The sequence below is a fragment of the Castanea sativa genome, chromosome 7 (genome assembly GCF_040712315.1).
Source record: "Castanea sativa cultivar Marrone di Chiusa Pesio chromosome 7, ASM4071231v1".
Lineage (NCBI taxonomy): Eukaryota > Viridiplantae > Streptophyta > Magnoliopsida > Fagales > Fagaceae > Castanea > Castanea sativa.
In genome coordinates, this window is record NC_134019.1 from 11,868,206 (window position 1) to 11,882,651 (window position 14,446).

Here is a 14,446-nt window from a genome sequence, read left to right on the forward strand (position 1 = left end):
AATAAGAGAGTGCTATCAAGCTACCTCAGCATCTAGAGAGAATCACACATGGGTGATTAATAAACCAGAGCCCATTCCTAAATCGTCAAAAATACCAAAAGTGGAGATTGTCCTAGGAGACTCGACGAGGATATTGAAGATCAGAATGGCACTTCCAGCCCTTAAGAAAGAGAAATGATCTCTTTCTTAAGGGCAAACCAAGATGTTTTTTTCTTGGAAACACGAAGATATGCTTAGGATTGATAGGAAGATCATACAGCATCGTCTTAACGTTAACCTAGAATACAATGCAAAAGAGAAAAGTGTTTGCACCAGAGCACAACAAAGTTGTAACTGAAGAAGTAGAGAAACTACTAGAAGCTAATTTCATCAGGGAAGTCTTCTATCCAGATTTTCTTGCAAACGTGGTTATGGTAAAGAAGAGCAGTGGCAAGTGGAGGATGTGCATCGACTTCACAAACTTGAATAAGGCTTGCTCAAAGGATAGATTCCCCTTGCCAAGGATTGATCAACTAGTAGACTCGACTGCTGGACACAAGCTTTTGAGTTTCATGGACACATTTTCTAGATACAACCATATTCTCATGGACAAAGACGATCAAGAGAAGATCTCATTCGTTACCAGCCAAGGGTTGTACTGCTATAAAGTTATGCCCTTTAGACTGAAGAACGCAAGAGCCACCTACCAAAGGTTGATGAACTGCATATTCTCTCATCAGATTGGAAGGAATGTGAAGGTGTACGTAGATAATATGTTGGTAAAAAGTAAGGACGAAGCCAACCACTTGGATGATCTCAAAGAAACTTTTAGCATACTATGTAAGTATAATATGAAATTAAACCCTACAAAGTGTGTTTTTGTTGTTACTTCAGGAAAATTCTTGGGATTCATGGTGTCTCAAAGAGGTTTAGAGGCAAATCCAGACAAAGTAAAAGCAATAATCGGGGTCAAATGACCAAAGACAGTGAAGAAGGTGTAGAGCCTGATAGGAAAGGTTGTATCCCTAAACAAATTCGTCTCTAGGGCAATGGACAAGTGCATGCCATTTTTCAAGGTATTGAACAAGCATTTCGGTGGACTAATGAAATGTGAGGAAGCCCTTGCCAAGTTAAAGGAGTACCTGACAAAGCCACCTCTGCTAAGCCCCTTCGTGATGGGAGAGAAGCTATACCTCTAGTTAGCAGTATTAAATACTGCAGTAAATTCGACATTGATCAGAGAAGAAGTGAATGTGTAAAAGCCCATCTATTACACCAGCCAAGCATTTCAAGATGCAGAGGCGAGTTACCCAAGGATGGAAAAGATAGCTTTCGCATTGTCGATCGTCTCTAGAAAGCTCTATCCTTATTTCCAAGCACACCTCATCATCGTCATGACAGATCAGCCCATAAGAAAGACGATGAACAAGATGGATGCAGTAGGGCGACTCATCCAATGGGCAATTGAGTTAGGCCAATTCAACATTGAATATCAGCCCTGAGTAGCAATCAAAGCCCACGTGCTAGCAAATTTCATTGCAGAATTCACTTACCTATATAAGGAAGAAGAACCTCCTATGGAAACATGGATGGTCCAAATGGACGTGCCTGCAATGAGAAAAGTAGGAGGAGCAGGAGTAGTGCTCATATCTCTAGAAAAAGAAACATTTAAGTATGCTGTCAGGTTACAGTTCCTTGCAACGAATAATGAGACAGAATACGAAGTATTTCTAATAGTGCTAAGCCTAGCAAAAGCTCTAGGAGCAAAGAATCTTATCATCCAAGCTGATTCTCAGCTAATAATTGAACAAGTAAAGAAAGATTACAAAGCCAAATAAGAAACAATGTAGAAGTACTTGAAGATTGTCCAATGACTTTCACAGCACTTTGACAGCCTAGACTTTGTACAAATCCTAAAAGCCAAAAATGTAGAAGCTAATTTCCAAGTAAGATTGGCCTCGTCAGACGACAACAATGCAACATCTGAACTATGTGTAGAGATAAGGGGGCAGCCAAGCATAGAAGGTAGGCACATTCTGAAAATAAAAGAACAAGACAAGTGGATGACTCCCATTATCCATTATTTGAAAGAAGGGTGGCTCCCTGAAGATAAGATGGAAGCAATGAAGATAAAAATCAGAGAAACTTGCTTTGTCATTATTGAAGACGTGCTCTACAGACAAGGATATTCACTCCCATATCTAAGATGCACTAGTTCTGAAGAAATAGATTATGTGCTCTGCAAGATACACGAAAGAACCTGTGGAAATCACGACAGGGCAAGATCCTTAGCAGGAAAGGTGCTCAGAGCAAGTTATTACTGGCCAACCTTACAGAAAGACACATACAACATTATCAGAGCATGCGTCAACGCTTCGCAAATTTCCATAAGAGACCAAGAGAGACGATGACACCCATATCCTCACCATGGCCCTTCACTCAATAGGGAATTGATATCATGGGTCCCTTCCCTCTAGGGAAGAAGCAACTCAGGTTTCTGATCGTCGCAATTGATTATTTCACAGAATGGGTAGAAGCAGAGCTAGTGACAACGATAACAGAGGCTAAACTCACAAGCTTTGTATGGAAAAATATCATCTGCAGGTTTGGAGTCCCACACATCATAATATTAGACAATGGAAAGCAGTTCGACAACCCCAAGTTTCAAAAATTTTGCCAAGACTTAGGAATTAAGAGTCACTACTCTTCTCTAAGACACCCTCAGGCCAATGGCCAGACAGAAGTGACGAATAGAAGCTTGCTTAAAATGATCAAAACTAGGCTTGAGAGGGTAAAGCAGGCATGGCCTGAAGAGTTACAAAATGTCCTTTAGGCATATAGGATGACCACAAGAGTCCTAATAGGAGAAACACCATTCAAACTGACATTTGGCACTAAGGCCGTCATACCAGTGGAAGTAGGACTGACAAGCTTTCGAGTCAAAACATATGAAGACTAAAAAAATCAGCAAGAGCTTAATAGAAATCTGGACCTAATCGATGAAGTCAGAGAAGAAGCTATGAAGCGAATGGCTAAAAACAAAGAAGCAATGGCCAGGTACTACAACAGAAAGGTTAGGGTAAAAAGGTTTAACACAGGAGACCTTGTCCTTAGGAAGGTGTCATAGGCAATAAAGGACCCATCTCAAGGAAAAATAGGACCAGCCTAGGAAGGCCCTTACGAAGTAATCGGTCATTCTAGAGAAGGCTTCTACTACCTAAGGTCTCTAGACGGCCAAGAATTGCCTCGACCATGGAATATAGAACACTTGAAGAAATACTACCAGCAAGGAACGCTTTACATTTTCAAGTTGCTTAATCTTCATATTAGTATGTAAGACAACCATTACTTTCGTCATTCATGAGATCAATATACATGAAAGCATTATTCATGCGTATTTATCAACGATTATCCATGATCTATCACTATCAAAATGTGTGCAACGCTTAGGAGTCGTCCTTAGGAGACGTCTTAAGGATCTTCGTCATTAAAATTTCAAATTAAAAGCTATTCATGCATAACCAACAACATCATAGCCATTAAAGTTGTTCATACACAACTACCAAAATCGACTAAATCAAATTTGTGTAAACACGGCCAATATAATCGTCATTCAAGACAAAACGAAAAATAGTTAACCTAAGAGACACCCCAATACCATAACCCTAAGTCACGAGTAGAGCGCAACACCGTCATTCAAACATGACTCAATAAAAAGATGTTCAAACACGGCTAAAAATACTAAGTTGTTCAAACACAACTAACATCGTCATTCAAACATGACTCAACAAAAAGCTGTTTAAACACGGCTAAAAATACTAAGTTGTTCAAACACAACTAACATCGTCATTCAAACATCACTCAATAAAAGGCCGTTCAAACACAACTAGAAATACTAAGTTGTTCAAACACAACTAACATCGTCATTCAAACATGACTCAATAAAAGGCTGTTCAAACACAGCTAAAAATACTAAGTTGTTCAAACACAATTAACATTGTCATTCAAACATGACTCAATAAAAGACTATTCAAACACATCTAAAAATACTAAGTTGTTCAAACACAACTAACATCGTCATTCAAACATGACTCAATAAAAAAAACTGTCTAAATACAACTAAAAATACTACGTTGTTCAAATACAACTAATACTGTCATTCAAACATGACTCAATAAAAGCTGTTCAGACACAGCTAAGAACACTAAGTTGTTCAAACACAACCAAAGATCATCGCTAAGCTAGTCAAATATGACTCAATAAAAAATCATCCTACCGCAACTGAAGGTAAAAAGCTGCTTAAATACAAGCTAAACATAAAAGTTGTCTCAACACAACATCGTCATAAAGGGTTATCCAAAGCATAAAAACATTATTTACTACAGCTTAAAGCATGAAATCCATAAACCTATCTATCACCGTCAAGGGAATTGTTTAGTTGCCCAAAAAAAGGGGCCCAAAAGAATTGTTTAGTTGCTCAAAACAACAGGCGCAAAGAGAAATGTTTTTCTTGCCTTACCAAAAATAAAAGATTACTGCTCATCAAGGACAAGGTCTACAGGGGTTACAACAGTGGCCTCCTTCATTCCTTCAGCAACGTCAAGTTGAGTGTATCATCATGATACACTTCAGCTAGCCCTCATTTTCCCTCATCTCCCTATATATACCCCCTCATTTTATGAAGAAAATATGAAGTTTTGTGAGGAAAAATAAAGAAATAGAGTGGTCTCTAAAAAGCCTTAGAAATTCTGGAAAAAAAAAAAAAGGTTTCTCTCTCCTCTCTCTCTCTCTAGGAAACCCACCACACAAAAAAAGCCTTTCTATTTCTACTTGTTTTTTTTTTTTTGGTAAGTTTGTAGGGATAGGGTAGTTTTTACATAACTACACCCATCACATTTCCTTCATTCTATCTTGTAAACATTATTTATTTATATATGTTCTTATATTCATACTGTTTTTTTGTTCTTACTTGCTTTAAATTCATATATTGTTGTATATATATCTCTTTACCTTTATGTTGATATTGTTATTGTTGGCTCGTGATGTTGATATTGCATTCCTACATAGGTATTGTACCATCTCCTAGACTTTATTTGAGAAGTACCCTTAGGAGGAAGAAATTTCATTCCATCTAGGCATCTAGGAATTTCTATTGTTCTTGCTTTATTTTTATTTTAATTTCAAGTAATCCTTTATTTTTATGTCGTTCATTTTAGTTTCAAGTAGTCCCTTCCCCTTTATTTTTATGTCATCCATTTTAATTTCAAGTAATCACTCCTCCTTTACTTTTATGTCATCCTTTTAATTTCTTGCACAATCCCCCTCCCCTTTATACACACTTACACACACACAATACCTAGACACCTAAATAAAAAAGATTTTCTATCTGCTCCCTCTTAAATGGTTTTTAAACCTCAAATAAAGCACAATATGAGTATGTCTTATAAAAATGGTTGATGACTTAGAACTCTCATTTTTTTATGATGAAGCACTCATAAGGCTTGAAAGAGATTAAAATCTATCCAAAAGAGGCATAAACAAACTTTTTCCAATAAATCTTTACAATATTTTAGCTCTTTATTTTGATGTCATTTAAATTTGAGCTTTCTCTTTATTTTTATGTCATTTAAATTTTAGCTCTTTACTTTTTTTTTCCGACTCTTTACTTTTATGTCATTTAGTGCCCATTTGGCAAAGACTATTTTTGTCAACTTATTTTACTATTCAGTTTATTTTTGCTACTATTAATAGGTCTCACTGCATTTTGTGGTACTATTCATGGGCCTCACCTATACTATTTTAGCTAATTTTTACCTTTATTTACAGTACTTTAAACAAAAATTTTCAGTTTCAACAAAATAAGCAGATTTCGTATGAACCCTTAAATTTTCTTTTTCTATACAAGATAGAAATTTTACTCTAAACTAATCTAAGTGTATATGTGTGTGAAAATTTCTCCTAAAGACTTGAACCCTGACTCTTACCCCTTCCACCCCACAAGTACTACTTGTGGAGTGACCATTGTGCTAAGGATGCGCGGTGGTTAAATTTTACCTATTTTCTTTTATGTCATTTAAATTTCAACTCTTTACTTTTATGTCATTTGAATTTTTACACTTTACCTACCTTGCTATTTATTTTTCTGAACTTTACTATTGCTCCTTTACTTTTCTTATCAATAATGTTGTTGTAAGTGCACAATTGCACCTGGACCCAAAGACAAAGTGGGCTCAGGCCCAATGAGCCTTAAACAATAAAATTTGTAGAGTGTGGATTTGAAATCTAACTTTAGGGGTGTTGGAAACTTGACAAACAGGCTTAAGTGTTACAATATTTGCAAATGATAAACAAATATGACCAAGGAACCTCCTCGGACGTGAGCCAAGGACGATTTGTATATTGCTTCTCTTCTATGCCAAAAATTACAGTTCTTCCTTCTCTTTTAGCTCTCCCCCTATTCTCTCCTCTTTTCTCTTCTTAAATACTCCCTCTTCTTCCCTATTCATCCACGTCTCACCCGAATCTCCTCCTTTTTCTCCCTCCCTTCCACCACCTTCTTGAAGTCTTTAAATAATAGCAAGAAAGTTGAATTCTATTGTTCATGGGTCATTTTCCCATTAATGTGGCCAGGGAGGTAGATGCAGGGTCTTTAATGTGGAGGCAGCAGCCTTTTTCTGAGATATTTCTCTTACACCGCTGCGTTTAGAGGGTCCTTGGATCCCCCTTTTAACCAATAGTTTTTCCAGAACTCTACCTTGATCTTTTTAGCAAATCCCAGGGTCATCGTGGGTCGGTCCGAGGAGAAATTAGTCATCGGACGAATCCTCGAACCTTCAACCTGTGAGCCGACCTGAAGCCACAAAGGCTTTTTAGCCAAAAATGAACTAGCGCCCATTAATAAAGCCCAAGGCCCAAATACTCGCTTCGGTCCTTTCACTCCGCACAATAGCCCCTCAAAACTTTATTTTTCCCCATCTAAGGAGAAAAATGGAGTTTTGATCCGACCAGAGTTCCCTCCACACGTTTCGTATATCTACGCGCGTGTATGGGTCCTTCCACCTCCCAGAAAATGCCATATGACGCTTCGAATTTCAAAACGTGCGCATTTATGACCGTAAGTTATACCTTGTTCCCCACGTTCAACGGTGAGATGAACATCCAACGGTCCTTGTCACGCCTCGAAAATTTGGGCAGGACGAATGCAATTTCGAGGCTGCTTCCCGCACGTCATAACGCTTTGGAAATATGCGCCTTCATTCATTTCTTCAGAACTTAATCACATCAAAACATCAGTCATTGCCTTTTCTCTCCAAAAACCCGTGGAAACTCGCATAACTACAAACTTATAAGTTCTTATTTTTTTCTACTCCTTTCTCCTCGGATTCTATCCTCGGCTCCCTTCTTAACCACTTTCCTTCTTGAAACTTGCCCTTTCCTTTCTTATAAATAGGTAGATTTAAGTGTTTAGTTGACACCGCCGTTGGGATGGAAGGCTTTAGGGCTAAATACCAGATTCCCAACGACGTAGGCTTGAAATACTGTCCGGTGGAAGTCGTAGGTGGTTCTAGGAAGACGAGAGAGGTTATCATCCCTATGATTGCCTTCATAGAAGGTGGGATGACCCTCCCTATGAGAAGCGTAACTAGGGAATACCTTCACAACCACAGGTTGTGCCCTGACCAGTGCGCACCCAATGTATTTAGGGTCTTAGGAAGTGTCGACGCTCTAAATGAGCAGATGGGCTTGAACCTTACTTGGCATGATGTTGTCTTCATGTATGAATGCCACAAGCTTAAAAGCGTAGGCTATTACATCAAATCCCGGTCTAGTGTAGTTAGGTTAATTTCTTGTCTGCCCAAATCTAATAAAGGCATAAAGGACGACTACCTCATCGCGTCAAGCAACTGGCACGACGACCCTCACTACCCAGTCATATGGGGAGACCTAGGTGTGACTCCTTAGGAATTAGCTTTTTCTCCTACCACGTGATTCAATCTCAAAATCTTTAAATGTTTACTTCCTTTTGCAAACTGTCAATTTCGATTTCCCACATGCATTATAGATCTGACCATACTTGGCTTCTTTGGTATCCTCTCTCGCAGATAAACAACACGTGCGTCCACGCCTGAGCCACTGCAACGTCACTGACTTAAACCGCGTACTACGCTCAAAAATTTTCATGAGTGAAGACTTGCAACTTAGAGCAGCTTACTTAATGTTAGGGTACGACCCTATATCCTCGAATTTCCAGGAGATAGAGAACGCGATTGTCGCGGGGGACAGGAGGCGTAGGAGAATAAAGGTAGCAAGGCCAAACTTTCTTGCCGACCACGACATCCCCGACGACCTCCACACCATTCTATACACGCGACCCATCGCGGCAATCCCTCTCTTAATGCACTCTCAGGCAACCGCTGTCCCGGAGGAGCAAGTGTCCTCGTCGCCCACGTTGGACGAAGAGATAGACCAGTTTCAACTTGAGGACATCGAAAGACCTCGAGGAAACCAGTTTTTCGTACTCTCAGACGAGGAAGAAGAGCCCGCCGAGGCCTCTAGGATTGCAGGTTTAGTGATTACACATCCCGACGACAGCTCCGAGGACAAAGACATGGACGTGCTCAAGGGCCTTCTAAATAAGAGAGGCAAGAGAGTCGCCAAGAAAGGAGTGGGGGGGTCTCAAGTTCCCCCGTCCTTGCCACCACCCCCTCCCCTAGCTGATCTTAAGCCTCCTGTTGAGAAGCCTAAGAAGAAGAGAAAGGGCGAGACCGAGGAGGCTGGTGGTGAAAAACAAAAGATGTTGAAACAGCAGCCACAGCAAGCTCAGCAGTAGAAGCTAGACAAGAACAAAGAACGTGCTCGTTCAGTTGAGAGTGGGGAGATTGGGGACATGGCCGAAATGCGCTGAGCACCGGCTATGTGGTCTCCCGAGCTAAGACTGAATGGAGCACCAATCCCCCTCTAGTCCAACATCAGGGCGTTCCAACAAGGCCATGCCCTCCACCTGGCCGATGCGTTGGAATGTCCCCTTCTGCTGCCCAAGGATATGGAAGCCTTGGAAAAAATGGGCCAGCCTCAGCTGTTCCTTTCTTTGAAAAGGGACTTAGCCCTGGTAAGTTTCCCTCCATGTGTATACTTCGCTCTTTATAATATCTGGCTATTTGTAAATGTTTTACTGCGTTTAACCCCCTGATACTTTGTCACAGGCCGTTCAAGAGGTCTTCGCTACCGAGAAGTTCGTGAAGGATTCTTGGAAGAAGGCCGGAATGGAGCAGGTGATTCATCTAGAGACCGAGAAGTCCCTAGGCTAGGCCCTAGCAGAAAACGAGAGACTCTCCTCTTAGTTGGCCAACTTAAAAAGAGAAAGAGACGGTGCCGAGGCCAATCTGAGAACGATGATGACTCAAGTGGAGGGGCAGCGCAAGCTTCTTCATCAAAAGGATGATGAGCTCTCCCAAGCCCAAAAGGAACGCTCGGACTTGGAGAAGGAGCTTGCGCAAATGAAGGAGGAAGCTCACACCTTCAAGCATTCATTGGAGGCCGCGAAGCAAGCAAGTTACAAGGAAGGGGTAGCCGCAACAGAAGACCAGCTGACAGAAGCTTTCGCGGCCTTATGCCGAGAATACTGTCAGCAGGTCTGGGGGGAAGCCTTAAACGTAGCAGGGGTTCCTTCAGCTTCCGAGCTGAGGAAGCTCGAGAACGTTTGGCTTCCCCTTGACATAGAGGAGATTGAAGAGGCTTCTGCTGTTATTCCTGCCCCTGAGGCAGCTCCTCTTGCTCTTCCTCCTGTGATCCCAGAGCTCATTCTGGATCCTACAGAACCTTCAGGTTCCAATAAAGAAAAGGAAGGGAGTGGGGGTGTCGAGAAGGGCCTAAGCCAAAGTGTGGAGTCTATCATCCCTCCAACCACTACAACAGACAAAGGAAAACAAGTTCTATCTTCCTTTGAGCTAGAATTAAAAAACACTGAGGCTACCATCACTTCTCAGCAAGACCCCCCTCCGAAAGCTTAGGACCGACCCTAGGGCTTCTTTTTCTCTATACTTAAAATTTTCCATGTAATGATGTATATCGACACAATTAATGAAAGACAATTTTATTTGATTTTCATTTGAGTTGTATTTATTTCATCTTTTCATCTTTATGCTTACCATAAAAGTTCTCATTAGCACATAGTGAAAGAAAGAATGAGATAAATAAGTCCACTTTCAGCAGTTGAACGATTACAACTTTAAACAACAATGCACATACTTGCCTTGCAAAGTAAAGCGTTCAAGAACCTGACAGGAACTAACTTGGTTTAGATGGTAAGTAGTGCCTTACTTTGCAAACCCATGTGATACTTAAACTTTGTAACCTGAAACGCTAATTTTAGTAAAGTGTGGGGTCCGAGGACCCTACCTTACCAAATTTCTACTTAATACTTAAAGATGTACAACTTAAAATTCAATTTAACCATGGTTCTATTTAACAGATGATCAGATATCAATTTCCACAAGGCATGTGGTCCGAGGGCCATACTTAAACAAATTTCTGTTTGACATTTAATAATATTAATTTAAGATGTTAATTTTCCCAAAGTAAAGGTTCTGACGGACCCGGCACAACTAAGGTTCTGTTTAACAAAAGATAAGATATCAATTTCTACTAGGTATGTGGTCCGAGGACCATACAAAACCAAGTTTCAGTTTAATACTCAGTAATATATCAATTTTCACAAAGTATGTGGTCCGAAGACCATACATTACGAAGTTTCTGTTTGATACTTAACAATAGTAACTCGAAATGTTAATTTTTCCAAAGTAGAGGGTCTGAGGACCCAGCACAATTAAGGTTCTGTTTAACAAATGATAAGATATCAATTTCCACTAGGTATGTGGTCCGAGGACCATACAAAACCAAGTTTTTGTTTGATACTCAATAATATATCAATTTTTACAAGGTATGTGGTCCGAGGACCATACATTACCAAGTTTCTGTTTGATACTTAGTAATATATCAATTTCCACAAGGTATGTGGTCCAAGGACCATACATTACCAAGTTTCTGTTTGATACTTAGTAATATATCAATTTCCACAAGGTATGTGGTCCGAGGACCATACATTACCAAGTTTCTATTTGATACTTAACAATAGTAACTCGAAATGTTAATTTTCCCAAAGTAGAGGGTCTGAGAACCCGGCACAACTAAGGTTCTGTTTAACAAATGATAAGATATAAATTTCCACTAGGTATGTGGTTCGAGGACCATACAAAACCAAGTTCCTGTTTGATACTTAGTAATATATCAATTTCCACAAGGTATGTGATCCGAGGACCATACATTACCAAGTTTCTGTTTGATACTTAGTAATATATCAATTTCCAGAAGGTATGTGGTACGAGGACCATATATTACCAAGTTTCTGTTTGATACTTAGTAAATATATCAATTTCCACAAGGTATGTGGTCCAAGGACCATACATTACCAAGTTTCTGTTTGATACTTATTAATATATCAATTTCCACAAGGTATGTGGTCCGAGGACCATACATTACCAAGTTTCTATTTGATACTTAACAATAGTAACTCGAAATATTAATTTTCCCAAAGTAGAGGGTCTGAGGACCCGGCACAACTAAGGTTCTGTTTAACAAATGATAAGATATCAATTTCCACTAGGTATGTGGTTCGAGGACCATACAAAACCAAGATTCTGTTTGATACTTAGTAATATATCAATTTCCACAAGGTATATGGTCTGAGGACCATACATTATCAAGTTTTTGTTTGATACTTAGTAATATATCAATTTCCACAAGGTATGTGGTCCGAGGACCATACATTACCAAGTTTCTGTTTGATACTTAGGGGATCATAATTTGTAAGCCCATATACATTCATAATTTAAACTGCGAATCGACATAAGTACCTTTTATTAATAATAATATCTTCGAAGGTTTTTTACATTCCATGGGCGTTGTACAAATTTTTCATCTAGATCAACTAGTCGATACGACCCTATGCCCGCTACAGAAACAATGCTATAAGGTCCTTCCTAGTTTGGTCCTAGCTTACCCCAAGCTGGGTTTTTAGCAGTGCCCACGACTTTCCTCAGTACCAGATCCCCAGGCGCGAGGGGCCTCAGCTTCACATGGGCATCATACCCTGGTTTAAGCTTCTGCTGGTAATAAACCATTTCGACCATAGCTGCCTCTCGTCGTTCCTCAACTAAATCCAAGCTCTTCTCGAGGAGGCTGTGGTTATTTTCTGGGCTAAAAGAACTCGTCCTTAGTGTGGGGAAACCAGACTCTAAAGGTATCACTGCCTCAGCCCCATAAGTCATAGAGAAAGGCGTCTCTCCAGTGGATCTTCGCGGCGTAGTTTGATATGTCCATAAGACATGTGGTAGTTCTTCTACCCACCGGCCCTTCGCATCGTCCAGCCTTTTCTTGAGTCCACTGACTATGACCTTATTAACGGCCTCGGCCTGCCCATTTCCTTGAGGATAAGGTGGAGTAGAGTATCTATTTATGATGCCCATATCACCACAATATTTCCTAAAAGCTCTACCATCAAATTAATCGCTGTTGTCCGAAATGAGCGTGTGCGGTGCCCCAAACCTGGTGATGATGTTCTTCCAAATAAACTTCTTGGAATCAACGTCCCTGATATTTGCCAAGGGCTCTGCCTCGACCCACTTGGTAAAGTAGTCAGTTCCCACGAGTAGCCACCTTTTGTTTCCTACAACCCACAAGAATGGCCCTACTATGTCTAATCCCCATTGAGCAAAGGGCCAAGGACTAGAGAAAGGATTGAGAACTCCTCCAGGCTGATGAATATTAAGAGCAAACCTCTGGCATTGGTCACACTTTCTTGCATAGTCCTGAGCTTCCCTCTGCATATTCGGCCACCAATATCCTTGAGACAAAGCCCTATGAGCTAGCGATCTTCCCCCAGTGTGACTTCCACAAATTCCCTCATGCAGTTCTTCCAAAAGTGTCTCCGTTGACTCGGGGTGCACGCATAACAGATACGGTCCAGAGAAGGATCGTTTATACAGCTTCTAGTCCTTGGACAACCAGAAACGCGGTGCCTTTTGTCGGATCTTGTCTGCCTCAGACTTGTCCTCAGGAAGAACGTCATTTTTCAGAAAGGATATCACAGGGTCGATCCAACTAGGTCCAAACCTTATCAAATGGATACGGGGTGCACCAACGGTGGCAAGAGCTGGCTCTAACAAATCTTCAACAAGGATAATTCTAGGCAAACCCTGAGCCAAGGATGTCGCTAAGGTAGCCAAAGAATCTGCATGTGCATTTCCACTTCTTGAAACGTGAGACAGGATGAAGGAATCGAACTTAGATTGCAAGCTTTTGACCTGGGTCAAGTATTCTTGCATTCTTGAATCCCTGACCTCCATAGTCCCTGTCACTTGGCTGACCACTAACTGAGAATCTGAAAGCATATGTACTCCCTTTCCGCCCATGCTATACACCATGTTCATTCCGACCAAGACTGCCTCGTATTCAGCCTCGTTATTAGTAGCCGAGAATGCCAACCTTAGAGATTTTTTGAAGGTGATTCCCTCGGGAGATATCAGGACAAGTCCGATACCATACCCTTTTTGGTTTGCTGCCCCATCAATGAATACTTTCCAAGTGGGAGGTCCTGTGCGCATGATCACGCCAACTGATTTTTCATCCATGTGTGATTCCATCACAATTTCTTCCAACAATGGTTCCGCGAACTCCGTCGTCAAATTTGCAAGAACCTAGCCCTTCACCGAGGTGCACAGCATGTATTTAATATCAAAAGCTCCCAGAATGGTTCTCCATTTAGCCACCCTTCCAGAGTAGTCCGCACTACACAACACTGACTTGAGAGGCAGTTGGGTTAAAACTACGACGGTGTGGGACTGGAAATAGTGAGGAAGCTTCTGCGTGGCATGAACTATGGCCAAAAGTGCTTTCTCCAGAAGTAGATAATGCACCTCGGCTTCATTTAAGGATTTACTGACGTAGTAGACCGGTTTTTGCACCCCACCGTCGTCCCTTATGAGTACCAGGCTAACCGCATGTACGGCCACCGCCAAATATGCAAACAGGACTTCATCTGCTTCAGGCCGGGACATGATGGGTGGCCCGGAAAGATATTCCTTAAGTTCTTGGAAGGCTACATCGCACTCCTCGGACCATTGGAACCCCCTCCACTTATTCAACAGTTGGAAGAAAGGCCGGCATCTGTCAGCTGACCGAGAGATGAACCTGCTGAGAGCAGCGATCATTCCAGTCAATTTCTAAACTTCCTTTGGATTCCAAGGGGGCTGTAAGGTTTGAATAGCCCTGACCTGCACTGGATTCACCTCTATTCCTCTATGAGTAACCATATATCCTAGGAACTTCCTAGAACCCACCCCGAAAGAACACTTCGAGGCATTAAGACGTAACTTGTACTTTCTAAGTACTTGAAAAGTGTCGTCCAAAT

At 41.0% G+C, this 14,446-nt stretch overlaps 2 protein-coding genes across 2 annotated transcripts; one reads left to right on the plus strand and one right to left on the minus strand.

Moving 5' to 3' along the window:
• Positions 1 to 287: 287 nt before the first annotated feature.
• On the plus strand, positions 288 to 2,390 carry LOC142643964 (uncharacterized). Its single transcript, XM_075818663.1, has 3 exons — positions 288 to 758; positions 1,542 to 1,790; positions 1,863 to 2,390. Exons 1-3 carry the CDS (start codon positions 288 to 290, stop codon positions 2,388 to 2,390), a joined length of 1,248 nt encoding a protein of 415 aa, XP_075674778.1.
• A 10,635-nt stretch (positions 2,391 to 13,025) lies between these two features.
• LOC142643965 (uncharacterized) lies at positions 13,026 to 13,667 on the minus strand. Its single transcript, XM_075818665.1, has 2 exons — positions 13,286 to 13,667; positions 13,026 to 13,204 (listed from the first exon to the last, which is right to left on the minus strand). Exons 1-2 carry the CDS (start codon positions 13,665 to 13,667, stop codon positions 13,026 to 13,028), a joined length of 561 nt encoding a protein of 186 aa, XP_075674780.1.
• Between the last annotated feature and the right edge of the window lie 779 nt (positions 13,668 to 14,446).